This window comes from Coffea arabica, chromosome 2e (genome assembly GCF_036785885.1).
Source record: "Coffea arabica cultivar ET-39 chromosome 2e, Coffea Arabica ET-39 HiFi, whole genome shotgun sequence".
NCBI lineage: Eukaryota > Viridiplantae > Streptophyta > Magnoliopsida > Gentianales > Rubiaceae > Coffea > Coffea arabica.
In genome coordinates this window covers 8,683,438-8,697,504 of record NC_092313.1, presented here as the reverse complement: position 1 = coordinate 8,697,504, position 14,067 = coordinate 8,683,438, and the positions used below count along the sequence as shown (strand labels likewise).

Sequence of the window (14,067 nt, the reverse complement as noted above, 5' to 3'; positions counted from 1 at the left end):
ATTTCCATCTTCAATACTGTCAGCGACCCATTTGTCAAGCCAGTAATTAGGCCAAGCTGAGGTGGTTTACTGTAGCTGAATGACGAAACCGGTCAGATGAAATGCCCGAGTTGGCCGAACTCCTGAGGGGCGAAGAGTCTGGAAAAGACAATCCAAGATGTGTATCTATCTTTATTGACAAACAACATCAAAATTGACCTGCCACAAGAAGTTCAAAGGATAATAAAATGAAGATTTACCATTTGACATATATTTCATTCATCTAAGCAAGTTTTAAAATCAACACTATCAGACTAATCGGACCAAAAAAAAAAAAAAAGGGTGCTGGGATAGAAAGGAAATAAGAACTATGGAACCATACCTTTCAATGAGTCTGTCATCTAACACACTCCAAATCATCAGAAGATATCCGGCAGACCGAACCCTGCAAAAGGTTTGGCAAAATTGGAGTAGACTAATTACTTGAGCATTCACTGAATACCACTGCCTGGGGACACCCAAAAATTGATTGCCTAATGAGTTCAATACAATCATTATCTGAGTAAGTTCCGTATCCATCAATAACCTGTACCAATTATCAAAATTCTAGATCAGAACAAGTGTGTGAATAAAGAAAACTAAGAAGCATTACAATACACGATAGCTCATTTCAGCTTTAGAAATGACAGAAAAGAACAGATATCCTTTTGCATTATTTTAAATATCTAACCAGAATCAGACACAAAATCTTCCCCGAGTAGTTTCAAGAGCCAGCAAACCACCTAAGATATTCATTTCCAGATCAACATTATAATTTACCATAAACAACCTTCTACGCCAAGCACGTGAAGTATGTTAATCACATAAATATCAGATAACACACACGAAAGTGAGGGAAATTCTTTTGTTAGCAGAAAGCTTAATGAGTTAGTTTCTTCCCCATGCATTAAGCGATGAATATGATTCAAATCCAAAAGCGGTCCTTATCTAATTCTCCGTGCCAATTATACAGTAATCCCAAGTTTCAGGCTGATGCAAAATGAGTTTGGCAGCAAGTAATTGGATGTGTTTTAAGTGCATCCAGATTAGATTAGTAAAGAACTGCCTACAAGGTCCAGCTTGAGATAGCTTGGCATCAACTAGCCTGAAAACCTTACCAACTAACAGTTTTCACAAGAACGAGAGACAGTAAACCACCATGCAAGTTAAGCAAGCAAATAAAAAGCCCAACCAAGCCAGAACTTCCACAAGCTTTTTCACATAAGCTACATGTAAACCCTTTTAGTTAGCTCAGATGATTCATTTGCAACACCAAAAGTGGCCATCTCTTTCATTTTACATCATCTTAAGCTGTAACTTTTGGTCTTCATTCATTGCTAAAGGACATTGTGCTACGTCACTCAGCCTTACAAGTACAGTTTCTGGTTTATGATGCAACATACCAACCGTCTCCACAAGTTGTCCATTTCCTCCTCTTTGTGGTTCTACCGAAAACCGATTTTAGCTCAGGCATTTGACAAGGCATTTTTAGCATGAGAATATTTAATAGCCCAGCATTCTATCCTTAAAGCATGGATGATCTAGTAAAAATCCCCACAGAATTTTGCCCTGACATGCACAGAGGAACGGCGTTACCACATCCCATAACTATTCTTCTGCCAATATCGCATCAAAGTACTTATTACCACATGTATAAACTATGTCCACATTCATATATCTAGTCTCATAGACATTTTCTTTTAGAAGTAATTGTACACAACTTAACCAACTAAAGATTTCTGCCATTTCAGATATTTCTATTCATTATGTAAATTGCCAGGAAAATATGAAACAAAGTAAGCAAGGAGAACACAATTAGAAACTCAAATACCAATTTTAAATAGAAAATATGTTCAAAATTACCAGCAAGGAAACCCCACTGATGTCGACCTCGTTTAAGGAGACGAGCTCTAGAAGTCTCTTAGGTGTAGATAATAGAAACTCTGGTTCACAACTTTTTAACCTATCAAAGAAATGCAATGGCATAAGATTGGTGAATACAATTGTATATTGAGAAAAAGTAATTGAAATGGCTTGCAACAAACACACTGAATGCCAATGCCTCACATTGGACATGATCCTAACTAGTCTAGTGTTGGCAAGGAATATGCCTTGTCTACGAAGTGCATACATCTTTCTACTGTGAAAGACAATACATTGGATTGTTGTAGGATAGTATTAAAGAGAGTCATAATCTGGACATAGACTACCAAAAGATTGCATTGCTCAATGATAGGTATACTTGTCGGTCCAATCTGATTAATCAGTACATTTTCCTCTGAAAGTCAGAGATAATACTGACGATCACATAGAGTCAGACCTGCTAACCAAAACAGCCAAAATCCAAATTAAATTGTCTGAACAAGTGTGGATACATTTTATCAACTTGAAAGACATAAAATCACATGGTAATTTAAAGATCATATTCCTTACAGATTAAGCTTGTGAATACCTAGTTAACAATTGATACATAGTATCAAATGTGGCATGTAAAACTAATTATTACACTTTTCTACATGTTGAGAATCTTTCTTGAAAAATATTTGCAAGAGAATGTTTATTAAATTGATCTAAGCCAAATTCAGATAAGAAAAAAACAAAAGGAACGAGAAGGAGGATTTTAAAAACTGACCCTCGAATTTGATGATCTATTGAGGCACCTGGATGCAAACTCACTGTATGTATTCCAAGAGCTTTCAAAGGCTTGCAGATTTTCCGTACCTAAACTCCAGATGAAACATAGTCAAATTCAAAAACGTACAAAATGGTTATGGTAAAGACATCTCCAAAAGAGAAGAAAAAATTCTTTGAGCCGAAGAATAAATTCTGTGGGGTCAAATGTTCATGTGCAATTAATTATTTGCTTAGATCAATTTCAATATATATCAGATAAAACATTTGATCTCCTTGTCCCAGCTAAAACCAATTTTTTTTTTTTATAATGGTAACACAAACAAAGCCCAAGTTAAGATCCAGAAGTACAGACAGAAGAAAGACACATAGAAGGCATTATGCTGTAAAATAAAACGGAAAGCACCATTGAGTGACAGAAGCCTTGTTAGCAATTCTCTCCCCTCAAGGTCTGAGCTGAAAATTAAAAAATATCATATGCCACTAAAATCTGACATTCGATAGCCCCTTAAAACTTATCCTAAATTACTGAAAATCTCCTTGAAATGGACAGCCTTTAAGCTTGAAATAATTCCTAAAAGACGGATACTAACTGATTAAAAAACTTGTATACACATATTTCTAAGATCTGACTCTAAATCTACTAAAGCTTCATCAAATTAAAGACTCTCACAACCAACAAACACCATGTGTTCATGCCTGAAAGACAATAAAATACATTAAATAATCAAGACTGGCAGCTGAAACAAACAAAACAAATCAATAAGAATACCATTACAAAGAAGTCGCAACATGAGAATGGCACAACTTGGGGAAAGTTACAGCTTTTAAAAGTGACAAATGATATTCTTTCAGAAATAGAATGCACAAACCTTGGCAGCCTTTTCTTGAGATGGCACAATGAATAAAAGAAAGGGACTGCTAAATGACAATCCTCCCTTCTCGTTTCTTGCAATGGTATCAGCAGCACACGACACCACCCAAGCAATTTGCTCGGAATCAGAATCTGCTCCACTGGTCTCTACTATATCCCTTCCACTTGAATAAAACTTCCAAAACTCAACTCCCCATTTGTGAACAAAGAAAGGTCTATCTTCACTGCTAAAGGCCGATTCATGTTGCAGAGCATTCTGAATGGTATTCAGACAAAGAACTAAAAACTTTGATGGGCAATCTTGAAAAATTTCATGCCCTCCTTCATCAGTTTTGTTCCCACAGGCCTGAAGCATTGGGACCTCCGTTTTTCCAGGCTTCCCCACATCTTGCTTCCCCTCAGATTTAAAGACTGTAACAGATGCAATTGTGTTGTTCTCAATCTTCTCAAGTTTAAATAACTTTTCTTTTTTGGCATCTTCATTTGCATGATCTTTATTAGCAGCCATGTTCCTTGACAATGCTCGCTTCTTGTCCATATGTGTCTTGTCTACTCTAGAATCTAGAGGTCGTTTCTTATTCTTCACAGCATCAGTTTCACCGTATCTATCATTGAATGGATCCTCAGATGTAGGAAGGCTAAAACACATACCCTGTAAAATTACGACACATGCCTAGCTGTTACTCAAAGAAATTTCCATATAGCATTTATTTATCGTCGTAGATTCCTTTTTATTCCCCGTTTTTCAAACTGACATACATGAATCAGACAGTTTATCGATAACCTATGCCCACTTAAAAAGCAAAACGAAATGAACAGAATTACCCCAACGGGTGAATCCTACTCTCTGGTTTATCAACCACTAAGAATTTAGGACACAGCTACTCAGATGAATAATTAAACGGTTTTGGACAAGCATTCCTGGTTTATAAAATAAAAACCAAGAATCTTCCTCGTACTTTGTCTAACTTCAAGTTTAACGCTAACTTCAATCTCCACCAAAAATGAACAGCGCATCTATAAGTAATTTAAAACCCAGAAAATCTTCAATCTAAACTCTGAATAGTAATTCAAAGTACGATTTTAGAGCTCAATTCATGCAAATTAACGAACAGAACATTAAATCAAATAACCAACAACCCCAAAAGATATGCTTAACAATTAGCTCAGACAATCCAAATTCATAAAGTAAATACATCAAACGCAAATTAATCAAGTCTAACACATTAACATATAAAATTGACAACCCATTGTCCATTTTTCACCCTTTTTCTTTCTTTCTTTCTTCATTTATCTATTTATTTATCCTTTGGCCCGCCCAGATAATAGAAACCGATTACAGTTCCGAAGAAAAGCACATCAAAAACTGCAGAACGAAATATTTTGAAAAGAAGTGTAAATTTCCAAGTAAAGATTTACCTGACACTTGCGGCGTTTGCCTGTTAGTCGACGCTTTTTAGCAGCAATAATGGAAGCTATGCGATTAGAGACTTTGGAGGAATCCTTATTTTCTTGCTTTTTTCTGCTCTTTTTATTTTTCCTTCTCGTTATTGAATCATCGCTTTTCCCCATTGTTGTTTCTCGGTTATTCAGCAAAGTAATCAACAGAGACGAGCACGGGTGAAAGGAAGAAGATGGCGGTTTATGGTGGGTAGTAGGTTTGTAATATATGGCAAAATTATGGGTGTTTTCGTCATTTAAATTCTGTACTTTGGACCATGAACTGCCTGTGTGATTTATTAATGGGTTGTTGTAGCTTGGCCCAAACCAATATTTGTGTTTCTAGAATATTTCTTTAACATATTTATCAATCTTTTTTTACCTCACATACATCACATATTAAAAATACTTATAATGTTAATTTTTTACCCAAAAAGTCAAAAAAATTACAATCCAAACGAGTTATGAGGCTCAAATTGGGTTTTACAATGAGTGTGCGATCATTACATTGCGGTTTTTATGGGTTTAGTGACCTTTAATCAAATAGATATTTTTAACAACTTGAAGGAGCTTTTAGGATGAACAATAAATGAAAGGTTAGCTGGAATTAGGGTTGTTTATGGATCGGGTTGAGGTTCATACCTGACCTGGATCCAATTTGTTTTTAAAAGATACGGAATAAGTGATAGATCCAGTTACTCGAATCGAATCCAAATCCATTTTATCTATAAACTAAACTGATCGGATATGAATTTACATGTTCTTATCTGTTTTGAACCCAAATCTTATTAGTATAATTATTTTAATTAAAAACATATTTCTAATTAAAATTTGCTACTAATCTAATTATTTTTAAATTTAAAAGAATTTTCTATAAATCAAATGATTAGTAGAATTACTTTAATTATATTGTTAATATTGTATTAATAATTTTTATGTATAAATAAAAATTATCATAATTAATTCTTAAAAATGGATATATCCAACTCGGCTTCAAATCTGAACCTATATATTGAGACCCATCCGGATCTGAATCTCGATCTAAATTCAGATCTTTTCATTGCATGTTGGATCTGGGTTTGGAATCAACTCGTTGACAGCCCTAGGTGGAGTCCTATTGTAAATGAACAGACACATTTTATTTAATAAATGTGTTTGGATTGTAAATTATTTGAAATATTTTTTATTGTAGCACTTTTTTTGATATGATGTATGTGAGATAAAAAGGTGATTGGAAAATGTGTTGATGATGCAATTAAATCAGTATGTATAAGTAAAGTGTAAATAAAGTGAAATAATCTTCAATCCAAACACACTAGTACCAGTGTCAATGGAATTTTGACAATCACATTTTCAGTTCTCTGTTTTGATGTTTGTTGGGTGAGAGGATTTAAATCTAACATCTCTTATTGAATCAACATTAGAATCAAATTTTGAGATCTCTTTGTTAATTTTATTAAAATAAGCTAAGATTCTTATGAGTTATGAATTACGATTTTCGCCCTTGCTTTCTCCATCCCCCTTCTAGAAATGTTTTTAATTAGAAAATGAAAAGTGGTAGAACTATTATAACTACCACCATGCCACTCTCTATTTAGCTATGTAGTTGTCAGGAAAATATTTTCCAAACTAGAATAGCAGTTTTTTTTTTTAAAAAAAAAAATTCACTTTCAAATTTCAACTACTCCAAGTAAGGGTGCACAAGTTTTTGTCATAGTTATAGGGTACAAATAAAGAGGGTTAAAAACTTACATCCAATTCAATGCCGTTTTGACAAAAAAAAAAAACTTACATCCAATTTATATGCTATGCTTGTCCAGAATTGCCACTACCAGAGAACATAGCATGGACTCCATATTATTTACATGTGAAGTGCAATTATTATTGGTTTAATTTGTTCATTCGAATCCGAGTTTTCATTTTAGGCCACCCATAATAATTGTAGATTCAAGTTTATCTTTGACTTCCACCAAGATTTGATCTTCTCGCCAATGCCAAAATGATTGCCCGCTGAATGCTGGCCTGAACAAACGCTTTATTTTTATTTTTATTTTTTATTTTTTGTCAGAAGTCTTTCTTTTATATCATAAAAAATCTTTGATACATACGCCAGCATGCTGCATGTACTTAGCTGGCAACTGTCAGACAATCACTTTGTGCAGTCCACACTAGAAACTATTCTTCCACTTAGTTTCGTTAACAAGATTACCAGCGAATTTCGCCGATTCATGACGAGTGTGTTGACTTCTTGCTTCGCAAAGGTCCTCACTCCCATGGTTTAATTTGTTGGCCTGCCAAATGCTCGATCGAGTCTGTTTAAAACTTTGCTGGTTTGCCACCCGTCTCCTTCCTTTTCTTCTGGTTCTTGGAGATCGAGTTAGCACTTATTTTGCAGCAAAGTTTGGACGACTTGGTCCTCCCAAAAAAGTTTGGCCGACTAAGAACTCTAGGCTGCCTGTAATCAAGCAACAAGGGAGGCGACAAAACAACCTCTAGGCTGCCTGTACTACTCTTTCCCTGAGTTCACCGGCAGCAATCGATACAATAATATTTCTGATTGACCAGTGACCATCATAAGTTGGTCTATAATTATTAGTTAAAATACCGTGGGATCATCTCATCTATGTAGAAATGCAATGCGACACATTCAAGCAGGCATAATAACCGAACAGCTGATGCGGGTCAAATGTTGATTGCCTGATTTGACTGTATCTTAATTTGTTTATAGAAGCAACTCCAGCTGATATATTAAGGTGCAACAACTATAAATAATTCATTTGCCGATCTCTTTCAATCAACTCCACCCATAAACTTGCTACTTACTAGAGCATGGAATGAGACAAAGATATACGAAAACAATAATGATGAATAAACCAGTTTTACACGGAGCATATTTCCACGCAAACGTCCAAGATATATTAGTTTTCAATTTTCGGCTGGTAGCATGTGCATTGCAGCATTAGTCTGTCTTTTCCGAAATGAGTCAAGCCCATCATATAGTGTTGAACACAGAGTTGTGAATGAATCTGAATCTTACCTTAAAGCTGAATATCCTTAATTTATACTGCTCGAAACCAACCGGCGTTGACTTGTTGATTTCACTCTCAGTGCTGCATAACCCCTCGTATCGCCCACAATTCTGTTCCAACATTTTGGGTCGTTTATTCACACACACATTCTATCCGCAGAACAGATCCCACATAAATCACACGCATAGAAGGTGGAAAATGGGAACTGCTGTCCTAGATTCCCCCAAGCTATCCCCAGAACATGGAGAAAAAGGTGGTGCAGCAACAGTCGGCCCCAAAGAGCTTGATGCTGGTGCCCTTTTCGTCCTGAAATCCCGAGGTTAGACACTAATTAGCAAGTGCTCCTACTACTTTCTTCACATCTATCTGGTGGGATTGTATTACCCATCCGGCGGCCTACAACTCTTCCAACTGCTCGATCCAAACTGTTGCTTACATCGTTTAAAACTGAAACGAAATGAAACGAAATAGTGGGTAGTATGTGATTTGTTTGCGGTGCTTGATTTCACGATGGACAGGGACATGGTTGCAGTGTGGATACCATCTAACAACAGCAATAGTTGCGCCGGCACTATTGAGCTTGCCCTTTGCATTTGCCTTGTTGGGATGGGCGGGTGGAGTTTTGAGCCTCGCCCTCGCCGGGCTGGTGACCTTCTACTCCTACAACCTTCTATCCTTAGTACTGGAGCACCATGCGGCGCTTGGAAAGCGCCAGCTTCGTTTCAGGGACATGGCTCATGATGTTTTAGGTATGTAATTCTACTCATCAAGAGGTGTGACAATGTCCAGCTTTATACGAAAAGATATCCAAAATGTGAAGGATCATAGTCTCGAATTTAGACCAGCCGAAAGATTTTCGCTTTTCATTCTGGTTGGATTATGTGTCTCATTACATTTTTTTTGGGAGAAAAATAGAAAAATCTTCCATTATTATGCTGAAAACAATTTTTTTTAGTGGCAGGACAAATTTTGTCATTCTAATTTCTTTGGTGGAAAATGGTATGTTTTTCAGCTTGAGAAGCTCCCGATGTCGGTGGAAAAATTGTAATTTTTCTACTGCCAGGGAGTGAAGTTCAAATAATGCAAATAGTAGACAATTAAGCACAAGCCGGCAATGGGCTTATTCTCGGCTAATGATTTTAACTGATTATATATTTTAATTTTGAGTAATTAATTTTCCTTTTGTATTCTGATTATAGATTTTTTTAATGATAAAAAAATTAAAATCTATAATCACTCAAAGACTAACTTTTGTTAGTTTTAATTATTATTCATAATCAGATTTCATAAAATCTAAAATAAACGAGAACAAAGCCAATAATATTAGAAAGTTCAAACTTTCATCAGGTTCGCTTTTGATGCGAGTGTGAAAGATGCTCTCTCTAGTCTAGTCTCTACAACTGCAACAAGCTAGCAAGTGGAATTCAAATAAAGTCAAAAGCAGACAACAATAATATTAGAAAGTTCAAACCTTTCATTGGGTGGGCTTTTATGTGTCAGCATCATCATTATCAAACGACAATAATTAAGCAAGTGAAGTTCAGACAAGGCCGACAGAAAACCATAAGCCCCGGGCAGCCATATTAGACAGTTCAAACTTTAATTACGTAGGCTTACTTTGAAATTGATAAATTTGATGTATACAGGGCCAGGATGGGGTCGGTATTTCGTTGGCCCACTTCAATTGGGCATTTGTTATGGGGCCGTCATTGCATGTACACTTCTGGGTGGACAGAGCTTAAAGGTAAGAAAACTATTTAATTTACTGTTAAAAAAAAAAAAAATCTAACTGCATGAAGGAAAAGAAACTCCAATTGAACTAATGCTACAAAATAGTACTGTAGTACCTTACTACACGGCCAATCAGTGTATATATTGATGGATCTAAATATATTTCATATTATTCCGCTTTGAATTTGAATGCTAAATCTTGCAGATTAATGTATATATTGTCAGTGTTTAAATGATTTACTTTTATACTTAATTACTTGATTTGAAGAGGTACATTTCACCACAATTAATCAATTGAAAAAAATTAAAAATTTGAAGATTTATCTAATTTAGGCCACATATAGTTATACTTATACCGATTCATCTTGTTTAAATCTAGAAAAGTTAAAAGTGAAGCTTCTAACTCTCCTTTTGCCTGTTGTTGTCTTGCAGTATATTTACTTGGTGGCTAGACCGAACGGGAGCATGGAACTGTACCATTTCGTTGTTATTTTCGGAGGCTTAACATTAGTAATGGCCCAAATGCCATCATTTCATTCATTGAGGCATATCAATCTCATCTCCTTGCTTCTTTGTCTTGCTTACTGCGCTTGCACCACTGCAGGAGCCATATATGTAGGTAATTATTCAAGAATCACAGCCATAGTGTTTATTTTCTTTTCTTTCATTTGCCCTTTTCCCCCCAAACATTATTATCAACTTTCTGGCATTTCCAAGTGCAGGATACTCTAAAAATGCTCCTCCAAGGGACTACTCAATCACTGGAGTTGGTATAAATACAGTCTTTGGTGCCTTCAACGCTTTTTCAATTATTGCCACAACATATGGCAATGGAATTATACCTGAAATTCAGGCAAGTTTTTACTCATAACAATTGTTTCTTCTTCATGCTGACCAAGTTAGTGGAGTATTAAATATCCCTCAAATGCTAGCTTGTGATTTTTTATTCCTTATTCTTTATTTTTGCAGGCCACTATAGCCCCTCCAGTAACGGGGAAAATGTTTAAAGGGTTATTGGTTTGCTATGCAGTTGTGATTTCCACATTCTTCAGTGTTGCAATTTCTGGATACTGGGCATTTGGAAATCAGTCTCAACAATCTGTTCTCTCAAATTTCATGGTCAATAACCATCCTTTACTGCCTAAGTGGTTTCTTCTGATGACCAATGTCTTCACCTTGGTGCAAGTATCAGCAGTTGTCTTGGTAAGACGCATTCATGTTATATCATGTTACATTACATACCAAATTCATGAATACTTTATTCACCAAAATGGCGAAGATAGCGCTGGAACTCCAAGTAAACCTTGTTGATATGTTTAGCCAATTAACCTTGATGAGATTGTGATTCTAGGTTTACATGCAACCGACAAATGTTGTTATAGAGCGGGCATTTGCAGATCCTAAGAAAGACCAATTCTCGGTCAGGAATGTTGTTCCCCGTCTGATATTCCGGTCATTATCAATCGTCCTAGCAACAACCTTGGCCGCAATGCTACCTTTCTTTGGAGACATTATGGCATTGTTTGGGGCCTTTGGTTGTATTCCTTTGGATTTCATTTTGCCAATGGTTTTCTATAACCTCACGTTCAAACCCTCAAGGAAGGGCTTGGTCTACTGGGGAAACACAATTATTGCAGTTTTATCCACAGTTTTGGCCTTGGTTGGGGCAGTTGCATCGGTGAGGCAGATGATTTTGGATGCCAAGACTTACCGTTTGTTTGCTAACATGTAATACTAATACTAACACAGCCATATTTGTAGCAAACGTTGAGGTAATGTTTAGAAATTGATATGAAAGTGATGGAATACTTTATGAATACTTCACTTGTTAATATTTAAACAAGTGATTTGTCTTTTGACACTCAGTTTTATCGTGTTCAGGTGACGGTAAGACCTTTTAAACTCTGTCTTTTCCCCCTCTCTTATTGTAAAGTTTGGAATATCTCTTTCTACAAAATAAATAAATAAATAAATAATGATACGACAAAAAAAAAATAAAAAATGTAGTAGCATAGGACTTGTTAGTGTCGTGGATACTTGAAAAAGTATAGAGGGCTTTGAATGCGTTACTCTAGAGATCATTGATATTCTAGAAATTACTAAAGGTCGATGACATTTACTTACCCTTTGAATTAAGAGAATATCGCTGAACATCCTTCATGATTGTCAAGCAACAAAAAATACAAATACATATATATATATATATATAGGGTCAAAACTCAAAAGCTCTAGATCGATAGAGAAACTATTTGAAATAATTATTTAGCACTTTTTGTGATATGATACATGTGAAATAAAAAAAATTATTAAAAAAAAATTGATTGAAAATTATAATTGTGAGGTAAGCAAAATAATATTTGGGGAAAAGTTGCTACCAAACACACCCCTGGATACAAAAGACTACGTGGTAAGAGTTGATGTAGAACAATGCAAAACGACAAATTCGAATTCTAATATTATTATTCAATAGATTATTTTGTGTTGATTTTTAGCCCGCTCAGTATTTGACTTGTTGTATCAAAAAGCGTTCAATCGGAAATCATATGCCCATCTTGCGGATGAGTTTCAACCTGCCGTGAATCAGAATGGCCATACGATGCCCGTGGTCCATGCGATCCGGATTTACAATTTCCCCGTGGTGACAAAATTTTTTTTTTTTTTTTTTTTGGAAATAAAAAGCAAAGTTTATTAATAGACAGTTGAAAATTATTCAATGCGATTTGATTATTTGATTTGCAACACTGCTCTAATGGTAGGTTAAACATGCACTATAACAAATCATATTTTGATTTTGAAACTAATCATCATACTATATAGTTAATGATAGCTCCATCAAAACAGCTGGTCAATATCTCGATGCTGAATCATGTTGTGATGTAATATTCACAATGGCAAATCGGTTATGATAAACTTTTCTTCAGTTGTTTTTTTTTTTAGAATAACTTTTTCTTCAGTTTGATTTACAATAATTTAGCAAAAACTATTATATGTAAAATAGAAGAAATGAAGGAGCAGGAGAAAAAATACTTTTCAAAGTGTTACATTTTGAGAAATGCTATTTTAAATATTTAAATACATACTCACAAAAGTTTATGTTTTCCTTTTTTCTTCTATGTTGAGGAAAAGGATATCTTTTTTTTTTTTTTTTAAATGAACACGTCTCCAATACCTGTACATTTTACAAATGGCAATGGCCTTGTTATCATTTGCTTTAGATCTTACAAAATTTGATTATGGAAAGCAATCATGGAAAATAATCAGAATCACCAAAAGCTATTATATTTTGGTATCCTCCAATTATCAAAACTATGACATAAGTAGGGGTGTAAATGAGTCTAATTAAACCGAATATCTTAGTGTTCAAGTTTATTTGATTGTTTTAATAAATTTCAAATTTTGTTCAACTTTGACTTGTTTAGTTGCAAAATCGAGTTTGAACAAATTTTTTTTTTTTTTATCAAATTTAAAAGTTATCGAACATAAAATATTGTTCAAATTTGATTTGAATAGTCAAAGAATCAAGCTCAAACGAAGTCTTACCAGGCGAAGGTCAATACGAGTTTCGATTAGGTTTATTCATCTTTTAGCTCTAGATATAAGTACTCTCTTTTAGTACATTCATCCGATTGAAGAACCTTCTGATTATAATGATACCGGCCGACTGCTAATTACTTTACTTTTCTAGGTGGAGTTTGGACTACCTGCCGTGCTGCAAGCTCTGTTTCTTTGTTTCTACGACTCCAAAAGAAGCACAAGGGTTACTTCTCAACCTCAAGTGGGGTTATTTTGTTCGTTTCCTATGGTTGTTTGCACCTTTATTCGGAGTTTGCATGAATATATTAGGGTACGATAATTGTCCGATTTGGACAACCTTATAATTAAGAAATTAATTTCTTACGAGATTTATCTTGGTGTGAATTGTTTGTATTTTGCTTTTGATTTATCCCCATGAACTTCAAGCTATCAAAAAATGGGAAAAGGGAAAAAAAAAAAAGAAAAAAACGTTTGATACGATCCAGATCTATTTTGTATTTAGACGTGGTATATTTTGGATATGAACCAAAGATTTCTAGGTTGTGCTTAACAACTTGAGAGATCCAAAACGAGGTTTATGAACGAAGAGTGTTGTCATGTAGCTCCTTTCTTTCTTTGTTCTGTATAACTTTTCCCCTAATCGGCTAATTCAAGGTTATGAATTGCAAATCGACCTTTTTTTATATATATATTTTTTACAAAGTCTGCTTGGATTTGTACAGAATAGAGATTTCAAAAGGCTGAATGACCTCTCAATTAAAATAATCAAGGCTAAGTAATTAACAATTGAAATTGCAATTGAATAGGGTT

At 34.9% G+C, this 14,067-nt stretch overlaps 2 protein-coding genes across 2 annotated transcripts; one reads left to right on the top strand and one right to left on the bottom strand.

The window, feature by feature from the left end:
* Positions 1 to 433: 433 nt before the first annotated feature.
* Positions 434 to 5,212, bottom strand: LOC113730720 (uncharacterized). The gene is made up of 6 exons (XM_027255593.2): positions 4,943 to 5,212; positions 3,522 to 4,175; positions 2,651 to 2,739; positions 1,882 to 1,981; positions 710 to 761; positions 434 to 565 (listed from the first exon to the last, which is right to left on the bottom strand). Exons 1-6 carry the CDS (start codon positions 5,093 to 5,095, stop codon positions 558 to 560), a joined length of 1,056 nt encoding a protein of 351 aa, XP_027111394.1. The 5' UTR covers positions 5,096 to 5,212; the 3' UTR covers positions 434 to 557.
* A 2,688-nt stretch (positions 5,213 to 7,900) lies between these two features.
* LOC113730719 (GABA transporter 1-like) lies at positions 7,901 to 11,588 on the top strand. Its single transcript, XM_027255591.2, has 7 exons — positions 7,901 to 8,311; positions 8,511 to 8,741; positions 9,639 to 9,736; positions 10,156 to 10,342; positions 10,446 to 10,576; positions 10,693 to 10,926; positions 11,075 to 11,588. The coding sequence occupies exons 1-7, from the start codon at positions 7,984 to 7,986 to the stop codon at positions 11,453 to 11,455; spliced, it is 1,590 nt and encodes a 529-aa protein (XP_027111392.1). The 5' UTR covers positions 7,901 to 7,983; the 3' UTR covers positions 11,456 to 11,588.
* Positions 11,589 to 14,067: the final 2,479 nt, after the last annotated feature.

Coding starts and splice junctions, on each gene's coding strand:
- LOC113730719 (XM_027255591.2), top strand. CDS start 7,984: ATGAATCTGAATCTTACCTTAAAGCTGAATATCCTTAATTTATACTGC. Junction 8,742..9,638: donor CATGGCTCATGATGTTTTAG/GTATGTAATTCT, acceptor TGATGTATACAG/GGCCAGGATGGGGTCGGTAT. Junction 10,577..10,692: donor GAATTATACCTGAAATTCAG/GCAAGTTTTTAC, acceptor TTATTTTTGCAG/GCCACTATAGCCCCTCCAGT.
- LOC113730720 (XM_027255593.2), bottom strand. CDS start 5,095: ATGGGGAAAAGCGATGATTCAATAACGAGAAGGAAAAATAAAAAGAGC. Junction 4,176..4,942: donor GCAAACGCCGCAAGTGTCAG/GTAAATCTTTAC, acceptor GTAATTTTACAG/GGTATGTGTTTTAGCCTTCC. Junction 2,740..3,521: donor CTCAAGAAAAGGCTGCCAAG/GTTTGTGCATTC, acceptor TCTGGAGTTTAG/GTACGGAAAATCTGCAAGCC.